Source organism: Lissotriton helveticus, chromosome 3_1 (assembly GCF_964261635.1).
Source record: "Lissotriton helveticus chromosome 3_1, aLisHel1.1, whole genome shotgun sequence".
NCBI classification, from domain to species: Eukaryota; Metazoa; Chordata; class Amphibia; order Caudata; family Salamandridae; genus Lissotriton; species Lissotriton helveticus.
The window spans coordinates 1,167,570,799-1,167,598,173 of record NC_136061.1 but is presented as its reverse complement, the minus strand read 5'-3'; the positions used below and the strand labels follow the sequence as shown (position 1 = coordinate 1,167,598,173).

Sequence of the window (27,375 nt, the reverse complement as noted above, 5' to 3'; positions counted from 1 at the left end):
CTCCAAAGGTTGATAGACGGAGCCTATCCCACAAATTGTCCCAACATAACCTGAGTTTCCGGGGCCATCTGCGGCATAGAGGCAGATCGAAGAGTTCTAAGCGGCCATGCCCCAAATCTCTGGATCCTTGCTGACCCCCTCTGGTGCACCTCTTGGCTCTAAGGAGGTACACCCTCTGCGCCAGTTGGACCCTTTGACTTCACCATTGGGCCTCCTCTCGCTCTTCCATTCCGACTCTGCCTCCAGCGCCATGCTACATAACGGTTCCTAGAGCCTTGACATTTCATCAAATCAAGAAGACAAGTTGCTCAATGTGCTCTCTGACTCAATCCGCGCCTCTGCGTCCTTGGCGGAGGCCACGCTTTGCTTCCATCAAAGCTCCACCTCCGTCGACTTACCACCCCTAATAGGAAGGACACGTACTTTGCGTTCCTTATTTGGCACAGTTTCCGACAATGATTACGCTGTGGATGACCAGATTGGGCAATCGTACCACAAGGAAAATTGATGTGATGACCTTCAAAAAGACAGTTGCCCTCATACTTCCCCCTGAATAGGATTCCTCTCACCACCTCTGATCTTGCCACTGTGGAGAGCCATGGTTATGCGTCGGTTGTCCGAAGTTCTTGACCTTCAGCTCCCCCCCTTAGAGGTCATAACCAATCTCTTAACGAAAGTGCACCAGTCAAGATATACATCTACTGAGCCCATCTTACCCTTCAATGAGGCCCCCACAGATGCATTTTTGGGGACTTGGGCCAAATCCGGTTCTGGCCTCCAGCTAGTTCCCAAAGTGCGAGACACCGCCTTCCTTCCTTGGGCGACCCTGCATTTTTGTCTTAGCACCCCTTCCCTGAAAGATTGGAGGTTTAGGCATCTTCAAGTCAGATGAACCTCAACACCTTTCGGACTAATGCCCCTGATGAGGAGTTCAAACGAGTGAATACCTCTGGGAAGAGGTTATTTTCTTCCATTAGCTTGGCTCATCGATCTGTGAATGTCAGCTGCCTCTTGGGCCACTGTTCCCATTCAATCTGGTGGCTCAAGTCCTCTGAGATTTCCTTGAAGACCTCCGACCTGACCTCACCCAAGCCATATCTAGCAGTTGCGATACGGCCAGGTGCGCAATTCGGTGGGGCTTGTGCACCACTGATTCCATCTGGCGAGCCATTGGCACTTTGCCATGCCCTACTGCAGTCTAGTTTTTAGGTCTTGCCTAGGCAGTGCATGCGCGGTCTCTCGAGACATGCTGTGTTTTTGTGTGGGCTTTCAGTACGCCCATCAGTTTCGACATTTTCCTTCATGTACCTTTCAGAATTCCTTTGTTTTCTTTGTTGTGCAGTTTGCATTTGTCCTGCCTTTTGCTGTTTTGGTCACGCCCTGGAGACTGACTCTGTTACATGGATCACTTCACACTCGGCCATATGAGTTAGTTTTGGCGCACTACTTTTCTTTTGCTTGGGCTTGTTTTGGCTTTATGAACACACACAGCAGAGGGTTGCAAGCCATGTCCGTATCTTGTTTTCCACTGTCTTTGGTTTCACGAGCACCTTTTCAGTCAGAGACTGTTTTTCTTCGTATAACATTTTTGGTTTCAGTAGCTCAAATGTCCAAACCTTAAATAATATACTTACTCAATAGAAGTGTAGTTTAAGAAGACAGCCGACAGTAGGATTAACCTATTTACATTGTGCTTTTGACAGTGTGATTATTTGGATATGAACAAAGCGGTAAACATGCTGTTATTGCTTCATTTTATGAAAAGGATGCTTTCAACTTTTGATGCTTTCTTTTAGGTTTCAATCGTTGGTGAAATAAAACCAATATCAAGGGAATATATCCTGCAAAGTAGACAGTGAAACACCACCTCAGCATCAGTGCAGTACCACTTCAGCACCAGTCAGCGTCACTCAGCACCACTTCAGAAGCACTGCCTCAGCATATCTCAGCACCAGCTTAGCACCACTGCACCAGTACAGCCCAACCTCACAACCTGTGCAGCACTATCTCAGCATCAGTACATCAACACCACCTCCACATCTGTGCAGCATCAAACAGCACCACCTCCGCATCAGTGCACCACCACCAGTGCAGCCCCACCATAGCACCCCCTCAGCACCACCTCCGCTCCAGCGCAGCACCACTTTTACATCACTCTGCACCATCTCTGCATCACTTCAGAATCTCTCAGCACCACCTCCACATCAGTGCAGCACCACCTCCGCACCAGCGCATCACTATCTCAGCATCAGAACAGCACCACCTCCACATCAGTGCACCACCACCACCAGCACAGCACCACCTCAGCACCAGCACAGCCCCACCTCAGGACCAACTCAGCACTAACTCATCACCACTTCAGCATCAGCGCAGCATCACCCAGCACATCACCGCTCAGCATCACTCCACACCACCACAGCACAACTCAGCACCACTGCTGAATAGCTTAGCACCACCTCAGCATCAGCACAAGCCCACCACCTCCGCATCAGCACAGCACCATCTCAGCATCGCAGCACCAGCACAGCCCTACCTCAGCACCAGTGTAGCCCCAACTCAGCAGCGATTTAGCACTAACGCAGCACCACATCTGCAACCGCGCAGCACCACCTTGGCATCAGCACAGCACCGCATCAGCACAACACCATATAAGCACACCACCTCCATCAGTGCACCTCCACACCAGCGCAGCCCAACCTCTGCACCAGCGCAGCCCAACCTCTGCACCAGCGCAGCCCAACCTCTGCACCAGCGCAGCCCAACCTCTGCACCAGCGCAGCCCAACCTCTGCACCAGCGCAGCCCAACCTCTGCACCGGCGCAGCCCAACCTCTGCACCGGCGCAGCCCAACCTCTGCACGGGCGCAGCCCAACCCCTGCACGGGCGCAGCCCAACCCCTGCACGGGCGCAGCCCAACCCCTGCACCGGCGCAGCCCAACCCCTGCACCGGCGCAGCCCAACCCCTGCACCGGCGCAGCCCAACCTCTGCACCGGCGCAGCCCAACCTCTGCACCGGCGCAGCCCAACCTCTGCACGGGCGCAGCCCAACCTCTGCACGGGCGCAGCCCAACCTCTGCACGGGCGCAGCCCAACCTCTGCACGGGCGCAGCCCAACCTCTGCACGGGCGCAGCCCAACCTCTGCGCGGGCGCAGCCCAACCTCTGCGCGGGCGCAGCCCAACCTCTGCGCGGGCGCAGCCCAACCTCTGCACGGGCGCAGCCCAACCTCTGCACGGGCGCAGCCCAACCTTTGCACGGGCGCAGCCCCACCCCTGCAGCGGCGCAGCCCCACCCCTGCAGCGGCGCAGCCCCACCCCTGCAGCGGCGCAGCCCCACCCCTGCAGCGACGCAGCCCCACCGTAGCGATTTAGCACCAACGCAGCACCACCTCTGCATTAGCGCAGCACCACCTCTGCATTAGCGCAGCACCACCTCTGCATTAGCGCAGCACCACCTCTGCATTAGCGCAGCACCACCTCTGCATTAGCGCAGCACCACCTCTGCATTAGCGCAGCACCACCTCTGCATTAGCGCAGCACCACCTCTGCATTAGCGCTGCACCACCTCTGCATTAGCGCTGCACCACCTCTGCATTAGCGCAGCACCACCTCTGCATTAGCGCAACACCACCTCTGCATTAGCGCAACACCACCTCTGCATTAGCGCAACACCACCTCTGCATCAGCGCAGCATCCAGCACAGACCCACCGCTGCATCAGAGCAGAACCACCAGTGCAGCCACAGCACCACCTCAGCACGAGCACAGCCCCTCCTCCGCACCAACGCATTACCACTTAAGCATCAGTGCAGCACACCTTGGCACATCACCACTCAGCGTCACTCAGCACTACCACAGCGTCACTCAGCACCACCTCAGCACCACTTCAGCACAGGACCACCATCTGAGCACTACCACAGCACCACATCAGCACAGCACCATCTCAGCATCAGCACTTGGCGGGGTAAGGGGTGTAAAAAAAGAAATATGTACTTACCTCCTCACCGCTTTGTCCCACTCTGTCTCTGCTCAGTCTGTCGAACAGGAAGCAGCCAGGCTCCCCTGAACCTATAACAACGCTGCAATGCAGTGTTGTGATTGGTCTGAGTGCTGTAGTTTGATGCTCAGAAGGGGACTGGGGGCCTGGGCATGTTCTCCACCCAGGCTGTATTGTATACTGGGTGGAGAACATACTAAGTACGTATGACTGTTTGGCCGGCCCGAGGCGGCCGGCCAAAGCATCATGCGCACCATGGGACTATACTAAATATACAGAAATAAAATCTTTATGTACAATAAAGACAATTAGACCCATCTATTTAGTGATATATCATCAGAAAATAGCAAATGAGCATGATTTTCCAAATGAACTTGATTTTTTACCATAACCGTCTCTAAATGATATAATGAATAGCCATATTACTATTGGCTCGTATATGGTCTAATCATACAGGCAACACCAATTACATCATCTTAACCATTGTACTTAGTTGTCCATTTGTTTCTAACTTATCAAACATTGTATTATTTCTAACTAATATAAATGAACATATATTACTTATAATCATCAAACCAGAGAGTTTGTTGTCGTGATCAGTTTTCAACTGGCTTCTCTATAGTTTCTATGAGAAAAGCCACACACCTACTCTTAATCAGATTCTATTTCAAATGCCCCCAATTCTCTTACAATACACCCATCTATTCAATAAATTGTTTGCAAGACAGTATTACATTAATCATCAAAAATCCAGTAAACCACCAATGAACTATCCACAGCTATCAATTCCCTTGCCTCTCTAATACCATCTTAGCTGAAAGCACTCAGTCCGAGTCCTGCTGAAACATTTGATATGTTCCATTCACAACCACTGCATTAAATCCATAGTCATTTAACCATCATAAAAAGGTCTCACAATTTCAAAATCTCATCGTACCTATCCCAAAGATAAGACAATACAGAGCTGCCAATATATGAACTTCTCATTTCCGCTTTGATAGATCATCGCAGCGTGCTCGCTCACTCAACTGACGGTAACGCTGTCCATTCTAAATATTCACCTTTTCTACTATAAGCAATCACAAGCAAATTCAGTGGAACCACCCTCTCAAAAATAACCATTTCACATTCCTCAATCAGTCGCCATCTTGAAACAGGTCTCTTCGAATAAAGTCACACTCTTCACATTATTAATGAATATTCACTCCACAAGCTAAATAAGAAAACACCAAGGTTGTCAACCTTCAGGTCCCTTAGGCTTTAACTGTCTTGACCAAATTTCTGTCGTAGTAATACAAATTCAAACTTCCTTTAAGCGGTCATCCCTTCCTTGATAGAGGATCCACACCATCCAAAAACACTACTCCCACGCATGTAAATCATTTGCCATCCTGGAATATGTCTTCACATTACCAAATACAATTGCACTTTGATCTAAGAAATAACCTGCGAAGATTAGCAATCTACATACCCCTTATATTGTAACTAATTCAACCGTCCCAAAGCACTCCATTCCAATTCTTTCAAATCTATCTTATTCAAATAATCATCCATTCCATGCAAGTGGATCCGCCCCCACCAAAAATACCATTTGGTTACAGTCAAATCCTCATCATCTTCAAATCTGTCTTCTCTTTATCAAAATCAAACTACTACTTGAGTGCTATCTCGGGCAGTGTCATCTTGCTTTATAGTTCATTGTGAGTGGTTCAGGGGCAGTGCAGTTCCTTCCTGCAATGACCAATGCTTCTCTTCATAGGCAATCTTACAGTCCATTGCCCACCTTTCCACAATGACTCGTGCCTTGTTTCTCTAAAGTTCACCCATGCTGCAGTACAGCATGACTAAAAGACCTTGACAAAGGAAATAACATTTGCATATGCGAGACCTATTGGCTTTGCCAATGCTTCTTTGATATAGTATTACTAAATAGATGGTTCTAATTGTTTGTAATGATTATGCTTGTGTATATTTTTATAGGCAATGATGAAGTCCCATTATGCGGACAAAACACATTGGCTGGCTGTCGTTTGCTGTACTCCCCTTTCGTCTCACCAGTCCCCTTCTGGTGTTAATGAAAGTGAATGCTGTGGGAGCCACCGACCTTCAGAGTTAAAGGGTCCCAGTCTTCACCTACCTTGATGACTGACTGTTTAAAGTGTGCTCAACCCTGGCAGTTGTCAGCAACCTTCAGACTATGAGAAACGTCCTGATTTCTTTGGGGTTAACTATAAACATGCCAAAGTCACACCTGACTCCTTCTCAGACCCTCCCCTTCAGCTTCTGGCCTACTGCATTGTGCTGGTCAAGCACGCTAGGTGGCATATGCAGGCTCTGCAGTAGAATCTGAAGTCTCATTGGGCTTAACATCAAGGGGACCTCTCTGACCATCTCCAGATCTCAGAGCAGATTGCAAAAGATCTGCAGTGGTATTTACTGGACTGCGATTGGATCAGCAACAGATCCTGCTCCTTACCCCACCCAAAGCTGGCATTATTGACCAATGTGTCTGGATTGGTGAGGCCATATGGGAGAGGTGGAGATCAGAAGCCACTAGTTTCTGAGGGAGGTCCGGCTCCATATCAACTTGCAGGAGCTAAGTGCCATCTGCTTGCCACCGAAAGCCTTCCATCCATCCATAAAAACGAGGCTTTGTGCAGGTGTTTCTGGGCAACACCACCGCTAGGTGGTATTGTAACCAGCAGGGTGGTGTGGGCTCCTGGCCCCTATTCCAGGAGGCACTGCGCCTCAGGAAATGGCTTGACCAAGAAAGGATTCTTCTGTGTGGTGAACCGCCTATCGGGAACTTTCATTGCGATGGCAAACAAACTGAGCTCGGGATCCTGAGTGGCAGGTACACCCAGAAGTAGTGCAAGGTCTCTTGGCTTGATCTGTTCTCCACTGCAGAGAACATGCAATATCATCCATCCTGCACATGGATGTTTCCAAGGCATCTCTTGTTGGGCCACCCCCATCTTCTGATTGGCTTTTGTCAGTGTCCTCTTCAGAGCTCTTGACGCATGTTTGTGCATTTCCCTTCCTAATACATTTTCATTACAGTCAGCGCTACTGGTGCCGCTCTTCATCTTTATCTCAGCCTCACAGTTGGAGCAACAGTTTTATATGCGAACACACTCGTCCTCTCCGCGAGCTGTAGCTGCCGCCTCTTCCCTCCTGCTTGGTGTGTGTTCAGCTTTTGCCCGTATTTTATTTTCTCCCCCCCCGCCCCCCCCCTCCCCATCCCTATTGCTATATCACTGCGAAAAGAAGCCTAAGGGAACCCCACCACCTCTGCCTTTTGTACAGTAGTGGTGCTTCACCCCAGGTAACTGCTCAGAAGGCTCGGGCCAGGCGGCACAGGGAAAGCAACAGTATGGGTGTTTGTCCCCTGGCTTTATCTGCCACTGTGGAGCTTTTCATTATTCCCATCACTAAGTTGTGTGGTTAGACTGAGCAGTCAAACTTAAATGGGTCGTTCTGCTGTCAACCTGGAAGTTTCATGCTTAGAATTGACTGCATAGTTCTCTTGGATGTTCGGGGGAAATTTTGATCTGGTGGTTTTCTGCATTGTGTGTATTCGTTACCAAGCCGTTGCCTCTTGCTTATTGTTCACAGCCGTTGGCTTGTGTCAGCAGGAGACTGCCTTTTCCTTAATGAGTGGTAGTCCCATACCCATACTTGCAAGGCCAACGTTACCTTTCAGTCTTCAAAGATGGGTAAACTGAGTGCCACCATCCTCGTGCTAATAAAAACACTTGGGATTACTAGGTTTAGAATCCTCACGGAGATTAAATAAATAGCTCCCTCAACCATAGAAGGCGAGGGACTCTTGCGGCTGCTTTCTTCTGAAGGAGGTGCACATTTTACACATTTTAGTCCTATGTTGCTCTGTGCACTGGGGGCAGGTGCGGTGCATGGTTATTAGGTAGTGGGACGGGTGTGTCAATAAACTGTGAAAACAGGCTCAGGTTTATTTTTCCTGCTGACTACCGTGGCACTTGCATTCGTTGCAGTGGCGACTACGATCATTGCTTTGTCGTGGACGGGCATGTGAGGAAAACAATCAAAACTACACACATAACTAAGCGAATTAAAATTGCTCTTACCTGCTGCTCCAATGGCCGCTGCTTTGCTTTTCTCCTTGATCCTGGACTCTGGCTGCACACTTGCAGGCTCCCAGATGACTATCCCAAAGCTTCTCTTATGCTGGGAATATTATTCCCAGCATAAGAGAAACACTGGGATTGGTATGAGTGGCTTTGTTTGCTGCTCACAGTGCCTGGGAGCCGGTGGTGTTTCTCCAACCTGACTGTGCAACACAGCTGGGTTGGAGAAACCTAAATGTGCATGTCTGATTGGCTGTCCTAAAATGGGCGTCCAAAAAGACATGCACACTTAAGTGCCATTTGCTTCAGGCAGCTCTTCATTAATTCTAACATTTACTTGTGAAGTTATGGTCATGTCTTATGAAAAATAGCTGCCTTACCGACGCCATGATAATAGAATTCTTACAAGCAACAATTTCAAGACTTAATTCAAGATGGCATTTTGGAACCTAGACATAATTGAGGACGTGCTCAGGTCATTGAGTTCCTGAGGGGTGATGGTCAGTAAGCATTTTGTGTATGCGGGCTATCGTATTCTCTGATCTTAAAGCTCATTTGGTTGATATAGATATATCTGATGACTCAGTGGGCTAATGCTTCCACTGCAAGTATCTGTGTTTGATTGCCTGGCCGATCAGTCTTCATCTTCCTTGGGTTGATGCAATGAGTACCATTGAATTGGGGAAATGATAAAGATAACTTAACTGTCACTAGTTCCAAAGGCCCTGATGGGATTAAACATACACTTCATAAATATACAAGTTTTTGTATGATTGTTTCCTGAAAAAGCAGACACTTCTAATCTGTTGAACTTTTCGGACCATGGAATAGAATTCACTCAACCCTAGCTTTAGCTTCGTCATTTTCAAACATTTTAAGATCAGTACAGAAAGTGTAGGGGTTCTACACATCAGTTTACATGCAGCATCGACCTCCTTTGCAGTCTCCGCAGTTGCAACCTTTTTATCCTTTCAGGAGCATAGATTCAAGATTTGGATGTCTAACAACTACTACATGTTATACTTCCTCGATGCCCCGATCAACAAAACCTGTCTGAGTGCTCAATCACTATGGAACACATTTCCAGGCCAATGGCATCCTTCTTTCATAGCTGTGCCAAGATAACCTCAGACTAGTGAGATATTCAGATTTTAAATCTAGGCTGCACGCTGTTTTTTTAAGACGCCCCCACATCCCAAGCTCTCCTTAATTCCCCACTACACAAACATCTTGATAGGAGAGAGAAAATGACTGCTATTGAAGGAAGCAATCAAGTCTATCGCCCTAGAGGCATCTTAGTCCCTTTAATTACCTATTACAAATTATTGAGGTCACCGTCCACTTCTAGACCTCTGACAGTTGAAGAAATTCCTCAGTAGGGTCAGGTATGGTAAATTCATTTTCAAAATTGTTCAGTAGTTTTCTCGAGGTAGACCTGGTTCCTTACAGCTGCAAATATTTAGTAGTTAGTCTAAGTTACTTCCACTTAAAAAATAATTGGAGCCATCTATGTTAGTCAAATTTAGAAAAAGCAGTGCCTCTTGCTTAAAGAATTCCGTAGAGACACAATATTCTTGACCCTGCATAAGCAGGATCTTGGCCAAGCAGAAGTACAGAGCTAATTGTACTTTGAACTTTAGATGACCAACGTTTGGAAGTGGGTGATGGTTGAGTTGGATATTTGATTCAATGTGGTCTGATCGCACCAGTAAGCTTTGGTGTCAGTGCGCTTTCTGAATACTGAATAACACAACATAACATACATTTGCCCTCTGATTAACATTTGAATATTCATCCTTTACTTGCCTTTTGTTCTCTTAACACCCTTATTTCTGCCTTAGTGTTCTTTTGGGTGCATTTCTGTTCTTGTACTATTTGTCCATTTTCACTACACTTGAAGTCTATTTTAAACTCCACCATCATACTTCTCTTCAAGCCTACCCTAATTCTTATGCATTGCCCTTGCACAACATTACCTGAAATGCTTTCTGTCTGTCCCTCAGTTTGTAACCTTAGCTCTGACTTCATTTTTTCTTTTCTTCTTCTCACTCGGTTTGGATAATCTGATTCCACTCCTTGTGCACTCTCCTACCAGTACTCTGGAATGCCGACCCCCATAGCTCTGCTTCTACTCCTTGTTATCCACTCTTTTAAAATTATGCATCATTTCCATTTCTTAGCTGGTCAGTTGATGATGTTAGTAAGGTAAATAAAAATACATGTATCAAACTTATTGGAAATTTTTTTATGTAGCTGAAGCACTTTGGTGAAATTGCTCTATCAACATCAAATAAGTTAAATGGGTGATACTTCACTTGTAGTAAATGATTCAAGTTGCCTACATCAGGGTTAATTCTAATCTTGATTGCCTGACTTTTGTGCGGTCCTTCTAGAACCCATTGTCGTTTTACCCTTGTTAAGTGACTTGGCTGCCAAACACTTTAAACCCAGTTCGGCAGCCAGCACAGCTGAAGTCCCATCCTGCCACACTGCTGCATAATCTCACCTGGGAGGTCTAGCTATTGGCTTCCCGTCCACATACCCTTGTCGGTTTGCACTGTATACCTTCTAGTATATACAACCTGTCAAAATGCCTGCACACATACTCTTTACTTGGTTAGTTATGGGAGCTTGATTTCAAAGGTGGGTTCTGCCAGGTCCCCGTTTCCCATGAAATCTGGTACCCGATCTGAACTTATGAAGTAACCTCTGCACCATGAGCCCAGAGATTGGAAAAGCCACCTTTTTCTACTTCCACTAGAACAAGATCAAGCTTGGAACCAAAACTGAAGGCTAAAACTGATCCACTTGCTTTAAAGACTAGGGACTCGGCTGCAAACTGAGGAGAAAACTATTCTTGGCCAGTAAAATGCACCAGGGTCCAACTCACTGAGAAGTGCATACAGGAAGACTCAGGGAGGAAGACAGCTCAAGCTCCAGAACACTGAATCCATTATGATACAACATATGATTGGCAAAGTTTTATGGTAAGAAGTTTAGTTGTCCCTACTGATTAACCGGGATCCCCCTGCTTTTGATGGGTGCCTCCCAGAATGGAAATTCATGACCACTACCAAGCACTTTCTAGGAAATGCCCCCCAAACGTTTTTGGAACCCTCATGAGCATCATTCCCGAGGTACCACCCCAAATCCCAGTATTATGTGCTATGATAACCTTGCTTGATAATCTCTTGTCGCAGCACTAGACTGGCCTAAACATACCGGATCTCCCACTGTCTAGAGGAGCTGTTAATTTCCCCTGGCCGACCAGGTGCCTCCTCTTTTAGTGGGTTAGAGCTCCTCTGTGGTTTATTTGTGTATGTTCAAAGATTGGCTCAGACCTAGTGAGCTTGTTCTTTTTCTGACTAGATCATGGGAACTAGTTTGCTGACAACACCCCCCCCGACTTGAGAGCATCACAGAAGGACTAACCTTCGTATTTTCTTTCTTTAGACTGACATTGTCTTCTAGCCCCAATGTTAAGTTAGTAGGAGAACCTAAATATGTGATGGCTTTTTTGGGTTATATCTCATCAACCAGAGGTGCTGGTGTTTTTCGGCTTTATTAGAATGTTGTATTTTTACTGCCTTGACAATTCCTTTTGTAAACAAAGAACTGTTGTTTTTAAAAGAAATTGTATTTTTTGTGTGATTGCTGTTATACCATTCCTGAGTTGTCGACCCATAGCCTAGAGTAAGCCACGATTGCTTTTATGATTCTACTGTTGGAATGGTTAGCAGGAATTCTTAAGAAGTACTTGGTCAGTCCAGTTGGATTGCATTAGTGTCCAAGGCCTTGGAATACCACTCTCGCTACCCATTATCCACGCAGAAATTCCTTGCAGTTGGTGCTCCACTGACAAGTGTTGACGTTCTGCCGTCTCATAATATTGTAACCTTTTACTGACTCTACCTGTCTAGCCTTTGGTTGGTATTTTGTTAAAAAAAATTGAATAAAAAGGAAGCGTTTTTGATATTGCAAGCCATTGTTCTAAACAGATCACTTGTAATAGTTCATGTATGTGCCTAATGCTTGATTCACATATACAGATAACCAGACTGAACAAATGTAGGTAAGGTATATCCTGTTGTTATTACAGGATTATTCTGTTAACTATTTCAGTACCTAATCGGACAGCAACCACCAGATTACAACTGTGTGTATAGATCTCACCTTGTACTCTACTTGTTGTTTATGTGTTCACTTTACTATTAAAGTGGTGTAAAGTGCGGTACGTCATCATATGTTAATCCGACCTCAGTGGGAAATACATATTTAATCTCTTTGCAATGCATGTTCTGGAGTTACACACCAGCAAGGATGATACAAGCAGTAGAAAGTGCACTATTTTACTACACCTTGGTGGATAGTCTATTTTTATTTTAATGATGTATTTACTTGTTAGACTTTCCCACAGAAAAATATTTCCGCCAGAAAAAGAATGGGATCCATTATATTTAACATGGTTTTATTGACTATTCTGAACCATTTTATTTTGTCAGATTTAAAATTTGACTTGAACAGTAAGTTTTTGAAAGTGATAGTGGATTTAATGCGGTTATGTTTTCACTTAAAATGTTAATTTGTTTAATGTTCAACCAACTATGACGGAGTGATAGAATATATAAAAGTAAAGTATGTCACATTGATCTGTTCCAAGTTTGTACATTTTGAGAGTGACAATCTGTAGACCAATTCAGGGATTTGCTACTATAGTAGATGAGCTTACTTTCCCTATTTTTTCTCGGCAGGAAACAATTCAAAATCAGTTAACAGAGTCATTTGAAAAAGAAGACAAGCCCATAAAAGATGAAAATGACAAGGTCACTGAAAAGCAACCCCGTAAAAGTTTATCACGAGGTTTGCATTGAACATTCTTGCTCTTTCCGTATTTTGTTTTTTGTTTGTCTATTGTCCCAACGTCCTTTAATAAGCACAGCTTTATTAATGTAAGTCTAACCAATTAATCAGAATTTCTTGCCAAAGCACCCCAGTGCTTGTCTTGAGGCTATATGTGGACAATAATCTTCATTTGATGCTATACTCTTAGCGGACCAGGCAGTGATAGAGAAAATGTTAAACCTGTTAGTGAACCTGGGCAAGTTGATCTTGGTTCCAATCGGGGCAGCAGCTCTGCATCCAACTGGCACAAGCTCTCTATTGTGACCAACAAGTTCCAATATGTAGGCATTCAAATTGCAGTGGAGGCAAAATGGTACCTGAAACGTATTATGGTAACCCATGGTTTTCAGGACTTCACCATCTGGAGCATTCGTATTCTGAGCTTAGTAGTGTTGTACAAAATTAACCTATTCCCAATTTGTTTGTGCTTCAAAACTATACACGCAAAATTTCATTTCAGTTCATGGACCTGGTGCTTGCATATTTAAACCGCTTTCTTTTTTCAGCAAATATACAGCTGCAGGTTGGGTTTGATAAATGTACGTGATTGGTATATGAGGGAGGGCTGGGAATGGAGAATATCCCTCTTTACTAATTAGCTTCTCTGTTAGTTATTGTGACTTAGTGGCCCCTTTAGGCATCAGGAGGACTCGACCATGTGTCTTGAATGAGATTTACTTGGAGATGCCGATACAGTGACTCTTCTTCATGCATCTCCTACTGCCATGCCTTGGGGGTTGCTGTGGTATTGGTACACACCTGTGCACTAGAAGGGATGAGAAGGTAAACAAACTAAAACTTCTGTTTTGTGAAGGACCCTGCTTGTTCAATCTGCCCACTGGAAGGATTTTGGAACTTGTACTATATTGACTTATTTTGGCCTGAGGATGTTTGGAAAGAGGGCCATATAAAGTTCTTTTAAACATTATAGGAGTGATTTTAAATTCATAAGCCACATATTTTTTTGATTTCTTCAACTATGGCATATGCCTGAGACTGCTGTATGTTCAGCACAAACTGTCCTTGAAGTCAACCTACTAGAAACCAAACTGATCATGCGCGACTAGGCAATGGTGAAATTTAAAAAATATACTGACCCCTCCTCTCAAACTCCCCAGACACTCTGGGATTGCTGAGGATGTGTGGGCTGGAGTGGGTGGCAATTTCGGCTATGATGCATTTAATAAAGATCAGCCACCTACACAGAATTTACTTTATTCCAGAAGACTGAGGAAGATGGGCAACACCCAAATGTGAAGTGCTCTAAATGTTACATGGGAAAAGGGGGCTTCTGTCACATGATTTGGAGTTTCCCAAACATTCGGAAATACTAGGAAAACATAGTTCAGACATTATCTTTAGTACTGGGGAAGTCTATTAAACTCTCACCTAAGACATTGGTCCTGAGGCTGATGGACTGCTTTGCAAGGGGGGGCGTGTACAGAGAAAGAGCCCTATTAGGAGTATGTGCTCTTTTTGCAAGTAGGACAATACCAAAAATTTGTGGTCTGGAGCAGATGGATGAATAGTTGAGGCATTGACTGCTGTGCTCATATGGATGCACAAATGTATAGGCTTTGAGGTTTCCCCTCTCAAACACAATATTTGGGTGACTTTGCTGGATCACCTTCATATATTATAAGACTGAAGAGTAATGGTGTAAACATCCCATATACTAACATTAACATTATTCAATGTATTTATTTTGTTTTGGAACTCCGACGGAGGTCCACAAAAACACACTGACAATTTAAAAAGACAGACATTGCATACAGTACAAAATTCCTTCCTTATACATTACTATAACATGATATCAAACATAGTGTGAAATGTGCAAATAAGCTATGATACGTAAAACAATCACATACCGGCCAATAAAATTTCTTATATACATACTAAGTAATGTGCAAATGGTGCAATGAATACATGAAACGATTAAATAGCCAACCAGTAGATATTAAAACAAAACCAGGGTACTACTGTTAGACAAAATTCTAGTAAATAGGCAAAAATGTTCTAAAAAAATTGGTATATCTTAAAACAAACCATTTCATTCGGGGGTGACAAAACCAGAGAATGTGCATCCTGAGCAGAGTGAATATTAAATTTGATAAATACTGGTTTTAAAAACACTCGCCTGGCACTTTGCAGCTTTGAACATGCAAATAAAACATGATTAAGATCTTGGATTTGCAACTGGCACAGTTCACAGATTCTCTTCTCTCTAGGTGTTTTATCCCAGATGCCAGTGACGTCCATTAAAGGCAGCAGATTAAATCTCAGTAGGTGTACCATATACTAAGTGTGCCAGTGATGCTAAATCTTCCATGATTTTATCAGTGTTGTTGTGTCCTGTACTTTGCTATGTCTTACCTTTAAAAATCAATACAAATAACTTTATTAAAACAAATATGCTTTGCTTCCAAGAATCTGGTAAGCATGCAGGATTATTTAGAAACATGGTCACACTCACGAAGTTTGAAAACTTACCTGAACACCATTTTCCGAAGTCACTGCTCTCTCTAGTTGACACTACAAGGCAGCCCTGGGTACCAGATCTTTCCATAATCAACGTAGAAAAAATTCCTTCCCCGTCTCCGGACCTGCAAGTGCTGAGGTATAAACAAGTCACTGAAACAAGGACGTCAGACGCACACCCTAAAAGCCCCACTGCGTGGACGTCACCTTCAGATTCTTTTCTGCATTCAGGTCTGGAAGTACAGCAGAAAAACTCCAGAGCGGAAGGAAAAGGTAAATAAAACATTTAGAGGAAAACCCTGAAAAACATTCGAATAGCTGAAAAAGGCAGCATGGACGTCCTGGGAAACACAATACCCCTGAAAGTTTTTCTTCGAGAGAAGACATTAATCACATGGGTCAGAGATTGAAAAATGAGTTTGGGGGACAAAGCCTTTAAATATGGTTTGAAATGCCACCACCATTTCACCAAAAAAGATAGCCAAAAATCAACAACCTCTTTTCATTGAAGGATTACAGCTTGGAGGGGTGCGATGCATGCACTCTGTTTCAAAGAACTTGAAGGCTAGGGAAAAATAAAGTTGGTTGTGTGGACTACATCACAGCACAGATACAGAAGCACACTTCACTTAAGGACTTCAAGTGAGTAGAAAAACTCGAAGGAAACAGGTTGTGCAAGGAAAAGGCTTCAATGCCGTGGAAATTGTTGAAGTGGGGAGAGAAAAGGCCTCAAAAAGGTCATTGTTTAAGGATATCCACTTCAAAAGGCACCAAGTAACATCACTGGAGTGCACTGGGAACAAGCTGAGACCCGCTGACTTAGCATCTTCACAGGTTACCCCGATGCCGAAACCGACGGTAGTCGAGCATAAGCCAAAATCTAAAAAATGCCATGGGTTTAAGTCGAAAGACATCTTTGGCAGTAAAACCTTAGAACCGACCTCCACTGTGAAAGGTGATCAAGAGAGTTGGAGGGAGAAGGACCTCCACGAAATGGAGGGCTCTACCTCAAGAAGGAAAGCTTCGACATCAAATAGAAAGCCCTTGACACCAAAAGGAAAAACCTGCGTTTCTAGGTCGAAATGGTGGCCTTGTGACGTAAGAGAGAGTCTGACTACTACCTAAAGGCATACCGAATTTCTTTGAAACCCCAGAAGGAGGAACCATGGGAAGAGATACAAATGGAACTTGAATCTCTGTTAGCACATGAACCTCAAGAAGAGTTTATCCAGTACCAGGAACAACAGGAGAGCATGTTTCAGCAGGAACATTTTCAGCAAATCCAGACCACAGAAAAGGGATGGCTCAATCTTGACTCCGACTCACCTGAGGAAGGAGTTGATCCATACCCTTTGAACACATCACCCCCTGATGATCCACAAGTATGCAGTGCCCTGGTGAAAAGGGTGGTGGACACTTATTAGAGGAGCAAGGATAATATTGTTTCCTGCTAGAGATACTACTGACCTCACAAAAGTAGAATCATTTCCTTCCAATGCTGCCAAGTGTGATATACCAAGAGCAATGAGCTAATAGAGAACCTGTTGCTGCCAAGACGGTTACTCCCAGGGTGGAATAAAAGTACAGGTATTTTACCCAGGACCCAGCGTACATCAAGGGCAATATCACCGTTGACTCCATTATTGTTACTTCGGCATGGAAGAGGGCTAACACTCCTGCTGCCATGGGACCCCCACCAGACAGATAGAAAAACAGTTGCAATGGTAGGAAGGAAGATGAAGAGGTCAGTTGTCCTTGAATGCGCAATCCCCAACGCTGATGTGTTGCTCGGTAAGTGTGGCCTTTAATTGTGAGAAGAGATGAAAATCCTCATGCAACACCTTTCAGAAGGATGAAGAAAAAAAAGAGCACAGGCAGTGTTCAACAAGGTACACACCATCGCTAAAACATGCCTCAAATCAGCACTGGATCCAGATGAGGCAGCCAGCAGGCAATTATGCTCATACTCCAACTTGAGAAGACATGCTTAGCTATGGGTTTCTGGTTTTAACTAGTAAGTGCAGACTGTAGAAATCAACATGCCTTTTACTGGGTAAAGCCTTTTTTTAGGAACGCATAGGATGATTCTTAGTGGAGAATGAAGAAAAACCATGACCCAGCTAAGTCAATGGGTGTCCTGCAGTTCAGAACGGTACTCAGCACAGATTCCAAAAAGAGCACATTCTACCACCCCTTTGGCCATCTTCACACCATAGGTCAGTACGCAGGCAGCAGCACTACAGTGGCAGTTTCCCAGCGTCCCAAGGCAGCACTTTCGAGGGAGTGCCAGAGGAAGAGGCACTGCTCCACACGGCTCAGACCCAATAAGCAAGTGATTCCACAAGGGGAACCTCTCATACACAATTCCAATAGGAAGGAGGATAGTGTAAGGTTTCTTCAGGAGGGAAGGGCCATCACCTTTGGCAAATGGATCCTTGAACATTATCCAACATGGCTATTGCCTAGAACTGTTGAGAAAAGCCCCAGTGATCAGGCTAAAAGACCAAGACCTGCAGTAAACAGGAAGCATCTGGCTGCAATAAGAGGTGTTAGACAATACAGAAACAGACCATAGAGAAGGTACTAACTGCAGAGAAAAATCAAGTGGCCTACTCTGACCACTTCCTGGTACCAAAACAGGACAAGGCACTCCGATCCATACTGGACCTCTGGAGGTTGAAAAGATTATTCAAGATGACAATTCTGCAGGACTTAATTTCAAGCTTGTGAAGATGAAGCTATATGGAAACTATAGACCTTAAAGACTTGCATGTTCCTATGATCAACGTACACAAGAAACTTCTGAGGTTAGTCATAAAAACGGCACCTGCATGTGGCTGCATGGTTTTCCTTGCACATCTCCACTAAACCCTACTGTGTGAACATGCAAGCTAACAAGGAGGGACACTTGGGACAAAAAGTACCTGGACACCTGTTTGCAAAGACCAACTATTTTCTACCCAACCTCCTGGCATGGTGGAATACCGCTACTAAAGCAGTGCACAGCTTGTGAATCCAGAAAAGAGTCCAGCTGTAAAACAAAATTGTTACTTACCAGTAGGAGTAGATTTGCAGCTGAAGACTTTTCTGGATTTACATGACTCACCCTGCCCCCTGGACAAGATCATGAATTTACAATAGAGAGGAGGTCCATAAGCGCACTTACGTTGAAGTCAAAACTAAAAGATGGGTCGCCAAAGTGAAAGAAGAATTTGAAGATGGCATCCATGCACAGGGGATTCTGGGGCACATGCTTGACTTCATCCATGGAGGGACATAGCCCCAAATTGTCAACGTCTTGCTGATCACAACAAAACAAGCATTGGACATGCAACTGGTCTCGCCTTTGATTAAGTTAAAGCCATTGGCATTGTTAATGGTATTGTAGCTTTGCATTATTTAGTGTACATTTGTGATATGTTGTAATTGTATGTAGTTAGAATTGTGTTCGTAGCTGTGTAGTAGTTTAAAGCATATCGTTAGTAGGAAAACAGTAGTGCTTGAAATTTGCTAGGTGAATGAATTGAAGAATAGTATGTGTGTTTATTTCGTATAGTGAGGATTACAATAGCATGAGGCAGACGAAAGGGGTGAGGGGAGAGCAAATATATGCACATATAACAAATATACACTAAATAATGCAAAGCTTGAATACAATACCATTAGCAAAGTAAATGGTTTTAACTTAATGAAAGGCAAGACTAAAAACATTTTTAATTGGGGGGGGGGGGGATAAGCATGGTGTTATACAGAAGGAGAGAACAGTCCCTTTTGGCCAGGATACACCAAGAACAGACGGGGCAGCGGTCTGTCTCTTCCATGTAAACAGGCCGTTCGCTTCACTCCTCACTTTTTGAAGCCAAAGAGAGAGGGCACTGATCGAGTGGAAAATGCAAATAGCCCCAAGAATGAATTCGCCTAGCCCTAATGGGGGTAAGTATTAATAAGCTCATTTTTGGCAAGCAAAGACTTCAGGGTGTTTCTCACTCCTCTCGTTTTGTTATCCAAGGGAACTGAGAGACAGGGAGATAAAGTCCTTACCAGACAAGGATCACACAATGCGTTCACACAGGTGAGCAGAGATCTCACGTTACCCCTTGTCAGGCCTAATTAGCTTGTTTACCTCCTTGTGAGTGCCTGCTAAGACTGGTTGCTCTGCACTTACAAAGAACCAAAATTGCAAGTACCACAACGCAAAGGGGAAGAACAGGACAGATATTCCGATAAAACATGAGGAATAAGTGGGGATCTGGGTTAAAGGAAAAAGTTTACAAAAAAATAAAAATACCTATGTGACTAGAAAAAATTAAAACACAGCAAAAGATAGTGTGATAACATTGCAGCTCTCAGAATACACGCGCAAGCAAAGTTTACAAAAGTGCCACAGCATGTAAACTTGTAATATCCCACCCCCCACCACCACCAGTCTACCCTTGCCATTTGCAAGACCCGTGTGGAAACTAAATGAACACAAGAGGGTCCCTGAATACTAGAATACCGGGAGAGGAGGCAGGGGAACAACAAGTACATGAGAACAGTACCTCTCCCTGGCAGCAATTTGATACATGGGTGTTACCTCATTCATTAAATAAACATCAATATTGTCCCAAACCAGAATTATATAAACATAGTTTCCTTTTATTATATGACAGGTTTCATCACACTATTTATAACATTTACAAATTTCCTCTCTATACATCCTAAATATTTTCATAAGGCCCCAAATGAGAGTATATACATGAGGGTCATTCATGCCCTAGTTGTTCCACATATACCCACACGCATCAATCAAACCATACACAATCAAAGTATATCAAACTAAAATACATAAAACATCACAATAATCACAGAAAATACAAATTATACAAACACCAAAAACAATAACAGAAGAAAAAGCGCCGACGCGCGTTACGGAGTAGGGTGGCCTGGGCAAACAAAACCTGCTTGAAACTGGTTGCCACGCAGCACGGCGCCGAGCTCACTGCTGCAGCAGTACATATATGCGAGTCCGTAAGCCAAACCTCTGCTGGGAAAAAAACTTTACACCGGGTAGCTGATCTCTCACGGATACTACTGGGAATGGTCCAAGTCGGCGGTCTCTAAATCTGAGCAGTCTAATAAAGGTACTCTGATTCTGCGAAACGAGGTGCTGGGTTAGGATCACACACTGATGAAACTGGAGAAGCCGGGATTAGGAGGAGGGGGGCGTCCAGTAGGTACACCGTAATCGGAACAAGTTTACAAAAGTGGCACAGCATGTAAACTTGTAATATCCCACCCCCCACCACCACCAGTCTACCCTTGCCACGTACAGGGCCCATGTGGAGGCAAACACATATGTAAACATGCAGCCGCGCTGCAAGTGAACCCCATAAACAAAGGGGAGAGGTTCCCACACTCGCCCTCGGATGTTACTCACCAGGGATGGAAGTAGTCAGTAGGCATGAAGACGTGGGCTCGCTGCTGCTGCCCACCCTCCCTGACAAAGGGGGTTTAAAAGCCATTTCTCCGAGAGGAAGCAGGCACACATGAGCTCGCCTGCAGCCCTGTGATGATGCTGTGTGTGTGCGCAGCGAGGGCGGGGCTCCAAGCCTGCCCCGGAGTAGCACCGCCGCCCCAGGGTGGCCTGGGCAAACAAAACCTGCTCAAAACTGGTTGCCACGCAGCACGGCGCCGAGCTCAATGCTGCAGCAGTACATATGTGCGAGTCCGAAAACCAAACGTCTGCTAGGAAAAAAACTTTACACCGGCAGCTGATCTCTCACGGATACTACTGCGAATGGTCCAAGTCGGAGGTCTCTAAATCTGAGCAGTCTAATAAAGGCACTCAGAGTCTTCTAAACAACGTGGTGGGCTAGGATCACACACTGATGAAACTGGAGTAGCCGGGATTAGAAGGAGGGGGCGTCCAGTTGGTGCACAGTAAGATTTGATATTTTATTCCCGAAAATGACACGGTGCCGTTATCTTGTGGCTCAGCAGGGAGAGCAAGCATGCTACAGAAACGAGGGTTCACGCTCCCCTTCCCTGCTGCTAAACAAGAGTGAAAGAAAATAGTGCTGAGCCACAAGATAAAGGCACTTTGTAATTTCCGCGAGTAAAAGATCAAATCCCGGTAGGCGGGGCCGAAAGCAGACAGGGTGGCAACCCTCGTGTAATGATTGCCTCCGGTGCAATCATTACATTGTGTTTTGCATCATCCATGACGCAAAACGACGCCCACGAATCAGAATTGTAGGCGGAGCATCGTCACGACTTCTGTAATCTTATCGATTCCAAGAAGCCCTCGGCATGCCGAGTGCAACACATGCGCTGCTTTCGCCAGGCCGAGACCTAAAAAGACTACAAATGGCACTTCCAGATCCAACCAGTAGGTGGTAGAATAATGTACAGTATGTGAATCCCGAAACATTTCCAGGCTTCCAAACTACACCTACAGGTAAGAAATCATTTGGTTTCTTTCTGAGGACCTTCTTTGATTGAAAGAGGAAGAAAATACAAAATTCACTTGGCATGCCAAAAAAAGCTCCTTATCAAACAGGAACCCAAGATTTTTAATCTTTGTAACCAGAGGGCTCAGAGATCTCAGCTTAGTTTAATAGTAATAATGAGTGGCTGTACGGTGTCTTGCCTTCAGTCAGCACTTTTGCCTTATTGGCATTGAGCTTAACTAAATTACTTCTCATCCAGACCTTTAGTCCTCTGCCACCACACACCATCTTGTCTGTCTCAGGATCTATCCTATGATCTACAACTGCATCTCATATTGTCGACTTATATGGTCGCTGGAACGGAACATGGAGATCAGATGCATGGGGATTTTTCTGTTTGTCATGAAAACAAACGTGGACAGTCTTAACCCCTTCAGTGCTGCGCAAATTCCGCTGCGGTGCTGAAGGTTCTAAAGAACCAATGGACTCATGACGGAACGGTTCCGTCATGAGCACAGGCCAACCGACGCTCATGACTGAACCGGTATGTCATGAGCCCCGAAGGGGCTAAGGGTGGAAATAATGGCTTGCTGACTTTATTTGCCGTTAGCTTCAGTAGGCAGTAAGCTCTCCATAAACCTCAAAAATTGCAAGGAAGGGGACAATAATTTTTGTACATTATAGATCTGAGTACTCCTTTAAAAAACATTATGTTTAGATTTTCTTGACTGAAGTAGTTACCTACTCTTGACTTTAAACAAGGCCGCAGTGTGACGCCTTGCAAATGGGCAGCCCTTTGGTTTATGTTTAATTCAAGCTCTGATAAGCTGTTGTTTGATAGGGCCAATACATAGCGCTTGCACCTCTTGCAATAGAATGGACAGGTGCTTGTCTGAAATTCCATGTTGAACAGTTCTCGTGCATGATAGTCCTACGTCCAGCAGGCAAGTGTAGTATTTAAGGATGGCAGTGTCCTGGGTGCAGCCTTACCCCAAGTCCTCATTTGTTAAGTCAGTTCAGGTACCCGTTTCATTTGGCAGTGTAGCACTTCCCTTTTGGAATGCTTTCTTGCTTCTTTGAGATCCTCCATAGGTCTTAGATGGAGACGTTGGTGACCGAACTCTGAGTCCTCAGGAGCCATGCTTCTAAGCTGAGCATATAGTATAAGCGAAACAGTGGCTCTGCCACTCTTAAAAGTCAAAAAATTATTTTAAAGCAATTATGTCTCTCCAAATGGATGAGAACAGTCAATAAATGAAAGAGTACAATGTACCTTATGTCCAAACCAAAAAGCTCAAAACTCGTATCTTATTTTCACGATATATTTTTATCAGTTTTTTTAAAAATCAGTGTAAACTTATTTTGGTACATATATTTACATACACACAGAACAGTTCTTTGGAACTAACATTTAGGACTTCAAAGTGCACAAACATTAAAATATTTACAGGTCACAACACATTCCACAAGATATATGGAGATATACTATATAGAAAAATTATATCTAAACACAGTGCCAAGTTTTGAAAGAAGAAAAAAGAAATATCAGCCCAGTGAGTGATTAATCATTAGCTTGTAATCCTGGGCGATCATCAACACTTGAAATTAAAGCGTCGACGTTTCGACCCCTGAACAAAATGCGATATTATAACCGTCTTGGTGGGGTCTTCCTCGGGACTAACAGGAAGGTCCGTGTGTAGCCTTTATGGGGCTCCTATTCGAGGCACTGTGGTCCTAATCAAGTGCTGACAGTGATCTGGTCACTTCAAGGATTAACCTTGTAAGCCATTCCTCCGGCGTCAGGCGCACGGGGCTCCATGTGGCTTTTTCTGCAAATTAGAAGGAGAACTCCGAGGGGCCTTGCGCCTGCTCACACGGCCCTTCTATCAACTTCAAAGGCTCAGTAATCGCCTTTTGACACTTTGGAAAATAACTCTCCCTTTCCCTCATAGCGATGGGCTGCCCTCGTCGTCTGTATCGCCTAAGCGGAGCATGGCTGGTTCTGGGGGATAAACATGGGCTCCTCTGTAAAGTTAACAGATCCTGATGCGCTGGCAGTGTCATAACTCTATCTTGTGCCAATCCCACCAGGTCAGAGAACCAGGTTTGTCTAGCCCATTAGTTATCAGGATTGGGGTTGCAGTTGTCTGCTCGGATCCCACTAGCACCAACGGTGTAAGTGTGATTGGACGCAAAGCCTTTGCCAATTTCCCATACCAAACAGTCAGCAGGGCATTCCCTTTTGATCGTTGGGTTTGGATACCTGGATGTGAAGCTTTGGCATTTTGCTTTCTCCCATGTTGTGAAGAGGTCTATGGGTAGAGTACCCCATATGTGAACGTATTTCCCCCCCCCACGATTTGTTTTAGCTTCCACTCGTGTGAGGCATTTGCTTAACATGTCTTCCTCATCAGGGTCATGCCAGCTCGTCGCATGAATGAACTTGAGGTACTTTTAGTACAACCACCGGATACCACCTTTTTCCTTGACAAGTTGGTGCGGAGAACTAAGGTGACCTTCTAGCTAAAAATCATGAGTCCCTTTCATGTTGGGCAATCCATCACTCTGCCTTTGTTCTTTGCTCTACCCTACCCCTCGAAAAAGGAGGAGAGGCTCAATGGCCGGACTCCAAAAGAGCTTTGAGCTTTCACATTGATCGCTACGGAACACTTCGTGAACAATCAGGTTTTTGTACTTTTCTGTGGCGTGAAAAAAAGAAAAGCTATCCAGAACAGGGCCCAGCCGAGGCTGGTATTCCTCTGCATCAAGATCTGCTAGGCACTGGCCAAGAAGCAACCATTGCAAAGTCTGATGACCCGTTCTGCCGTGGCTCAGGCTGCTACCACTGCATTGGCTCACAGAATGCCTGTCCTTAACGTCTGCCAGACAACCATGTTCAGCAGGACGGGCACTTTGCTCGCTCGGTCCTGCTGGACTTGTTGGTCTGAGAACACTCCACAGACCCACTACCTAGAGAGATACTGCTTTGGTATCTATTCTAATGTCCGCAATATGTGGTTAGAAGTATTCACCAGAAGAACTAGTTACTTTCCTTTGGTAATGCTTTTTCTGGTGGATATCGTCTCTAATCGCAGATTCCTCTCTGCCTTTCCTCCTCCCTTTTCTGTAAAGTGACCTCTTTAACATCCCAAGTTAACATTCAGCACACTGGCACCCACCTTTATTCATGCTCTATATATGAGGGCGTGAAAAGTAAAAAATAAGAAACTGACATCAGATTGTAGGAGTTGCACAATATATGTAATTCCACTTTGTAACTTTCAGGGCATACGGAACAAACTCGAAGCTTCTCAGTGCCACCTAGTGACACATGGGAGCACTGCTGAGGAAGGATTCCTGGTCCATTCTGGCACCTCCTGGAGTTTTAGAAGATGCAGGCTGCAGTTAGGTAGAATATCTAGCTGAAAGAGTGTTACTGAAGTTAAGTAACTTGTTAATCACAGTTTCTTTTGAGTACCCCCTTTGCTCTGCTCCCTAATTTGCCTAATTAATGCATAGCTAGAAAACGAGCATAGACAATGGGCTACGTTGAGGCAGTATATACTTTTATCCAACATAGTTGAATTCTAGCAGTGAAATAGATTTAAGGCGTGCCAACCAAGTCACCATGGGTAGGCTCTGCGCGAGGAACTCAGATACTTTTAAAGACATTTTGAGTTCCTTGTCTTCGGTGTGAAGTTAAAACCTGTCATAATGTCACCTTTATATTTGACCCTTTACCAGCATCTCCAAACGTTGAATTAGGCCCAAAAATATGAGTTATAAAAAAAAGTGTACTGATTTGTGGCCACGAGGTAAAACAACATACTAAGGTTCCTCTGGTAATAAGTGTATTATTTCTGTTTATGACCAAGGGTATGCAGTAAATAATTGTTAGCATAAATGTCTCACAATCTTGTCAGACGATTGCTTTTGGTCCAAATGGTGCAGGTGAGACGCTACACGTAAAAATATTGTGACAGAATCCGTGTTTAAGGGAAGTGGGGAAAGGTCAACTCGTGCATTTTTTGAAACTTTTTTTCAATATAAAAGAGATGCAACATAAAAGCACTTTTCAAAAGAAATCTAAGAAAAATAAAGAACTTGACAGCTTTACCTGCTTGCAGTGTTCATAGGTTTAGTAGCCAAGCCCTGCTGGCAGTAGGGGTCGGTGCTTAATTTGTAAAAATAAAAAAACTCCCTGAGAAAATTTGGGTAAACTGGGTCAAATGGTCCATTTACCGCCATAGTTTTCACTTAATATTTGATAAAATTCCCTTTTCCCATGCCTTTGTCTGGGAAATCTTTAAAGCTTGCATGCAGTCCATCATATGCTCGGCCGCCTCAGTACCAATAATCCCTCGGACGGAGAGTGACTCTCATTCCTTTGCAATGGCACATTTCCGACTGTGATAAGCAGCTAGACTCTCTTTGGCTTTGCTGCAGATTTCTACTGCTGCAACAAATCTAAAGTGCTTTTCTTCTCGGTGGGATTGGTATCGAGGGCTCGCCCAGGGAGGAGTGAATGAGATCGGCACAGTGCAGTGCTTGAGATGTCTTGGGAGTGCCCTGATATCTAGATGCACAAGAACACTGTATACTGTAATGCGCAGATAAAGGCACCATAGGGGAGATGGATCTTCTTCCCTAAACTGATTTACTGACCATTACAACATCCGCGCATACCGCCTGTTATGGAACTACTTGTTAGCACTTTACTTGGAAAGATTAAAAACTGATAAACCCCCAGCAGGATTGAAACTTTGACATATGGTTTTTTAGGTCGAGCCTGGCGTAAGCAGTGTGAAGCACTGTCGCCAGCGAGCTCTATTGTTAGGGACTTGCCTTGGAAGTGGGACAGGAGATGGGCAGACGCAGAGCTTTCGGCGATTTCAGCAGGTGTACGCGCCCGTACAGCCACGCGCTGTGCACATCTCCTGTCCCCCTTCCTTCAAGCCAGCATGCAGTGTCACTTTAGTTATTTCTTATTAAAATATTCTTGCCCCATCGTTGAAGCAGCCCGCAACGGCAGGTCCGCTCAGGAAATAAATCTGTACACTGTGCTGAAGGCACAACCAGTAGACAAATGGAGAATCCCCCACTCACCCGGTCTGCGGGGGGGAACGCCTCCTCAAAAGCAGCTGGCTGCGGCGCTTTTCCGGAGAACTCCAGCTCCTCTGCCAGCACGACGCGGGGCTCTCTCCTTAGGCATGGGAGCCCCGCAGTGCTATCCGCTGGTCTTCACCCTGCCCCCTCCTGGAACCCGCACTTCCTCTTTGGCACCGGGGCTCCCTCTTCACCACAAAAGTTACAAATACCGCGCATGTGCTGGCAGCCCCCGCCCTCCCAGGTCTCTTCCCAACCCGGATACTGAGCTGCTTTCTGTTTCACTTCTTATCTCCATGCCTCAGCTTGTTGTCAATAGTGATCTTCCGTGCTCGCTGCGGTGGATGCTGTCTCTTAT

At 44.9% G+C, this 27,375-nt stretch overlaps 1 protein-coding gene across 11 annotated transcripts in view; it reads left to right on the top strand.

The window, feature by feature from the left end:
* R3HDM1 (R3H domain containing 1) overlaps positions 1-27,375 on the top strand; it is a 536,983-nt gene that overhangs the window by 118,846 nt on the left and 390,762 nt on the right. For 10 of the 11 annotated variants that reach the window (XM_078681804.1, XM_078681797.1, XM_078681794.1 and 7 more), the window contains one exon: positions 12,852-12,960. The exons of the other annotated variant lie outside the window; for it this stretch is intronic. In XM_078681804.1, the coding sequence (XP_078537930.1) occupies positions 12,852-12,960 (109 nt within the window). The remainder of the gene's footprint in view (positions 1-12,851; positions 12,961-27,375) is intronic. 11 annotated transcript variants of the gene reach the window in all.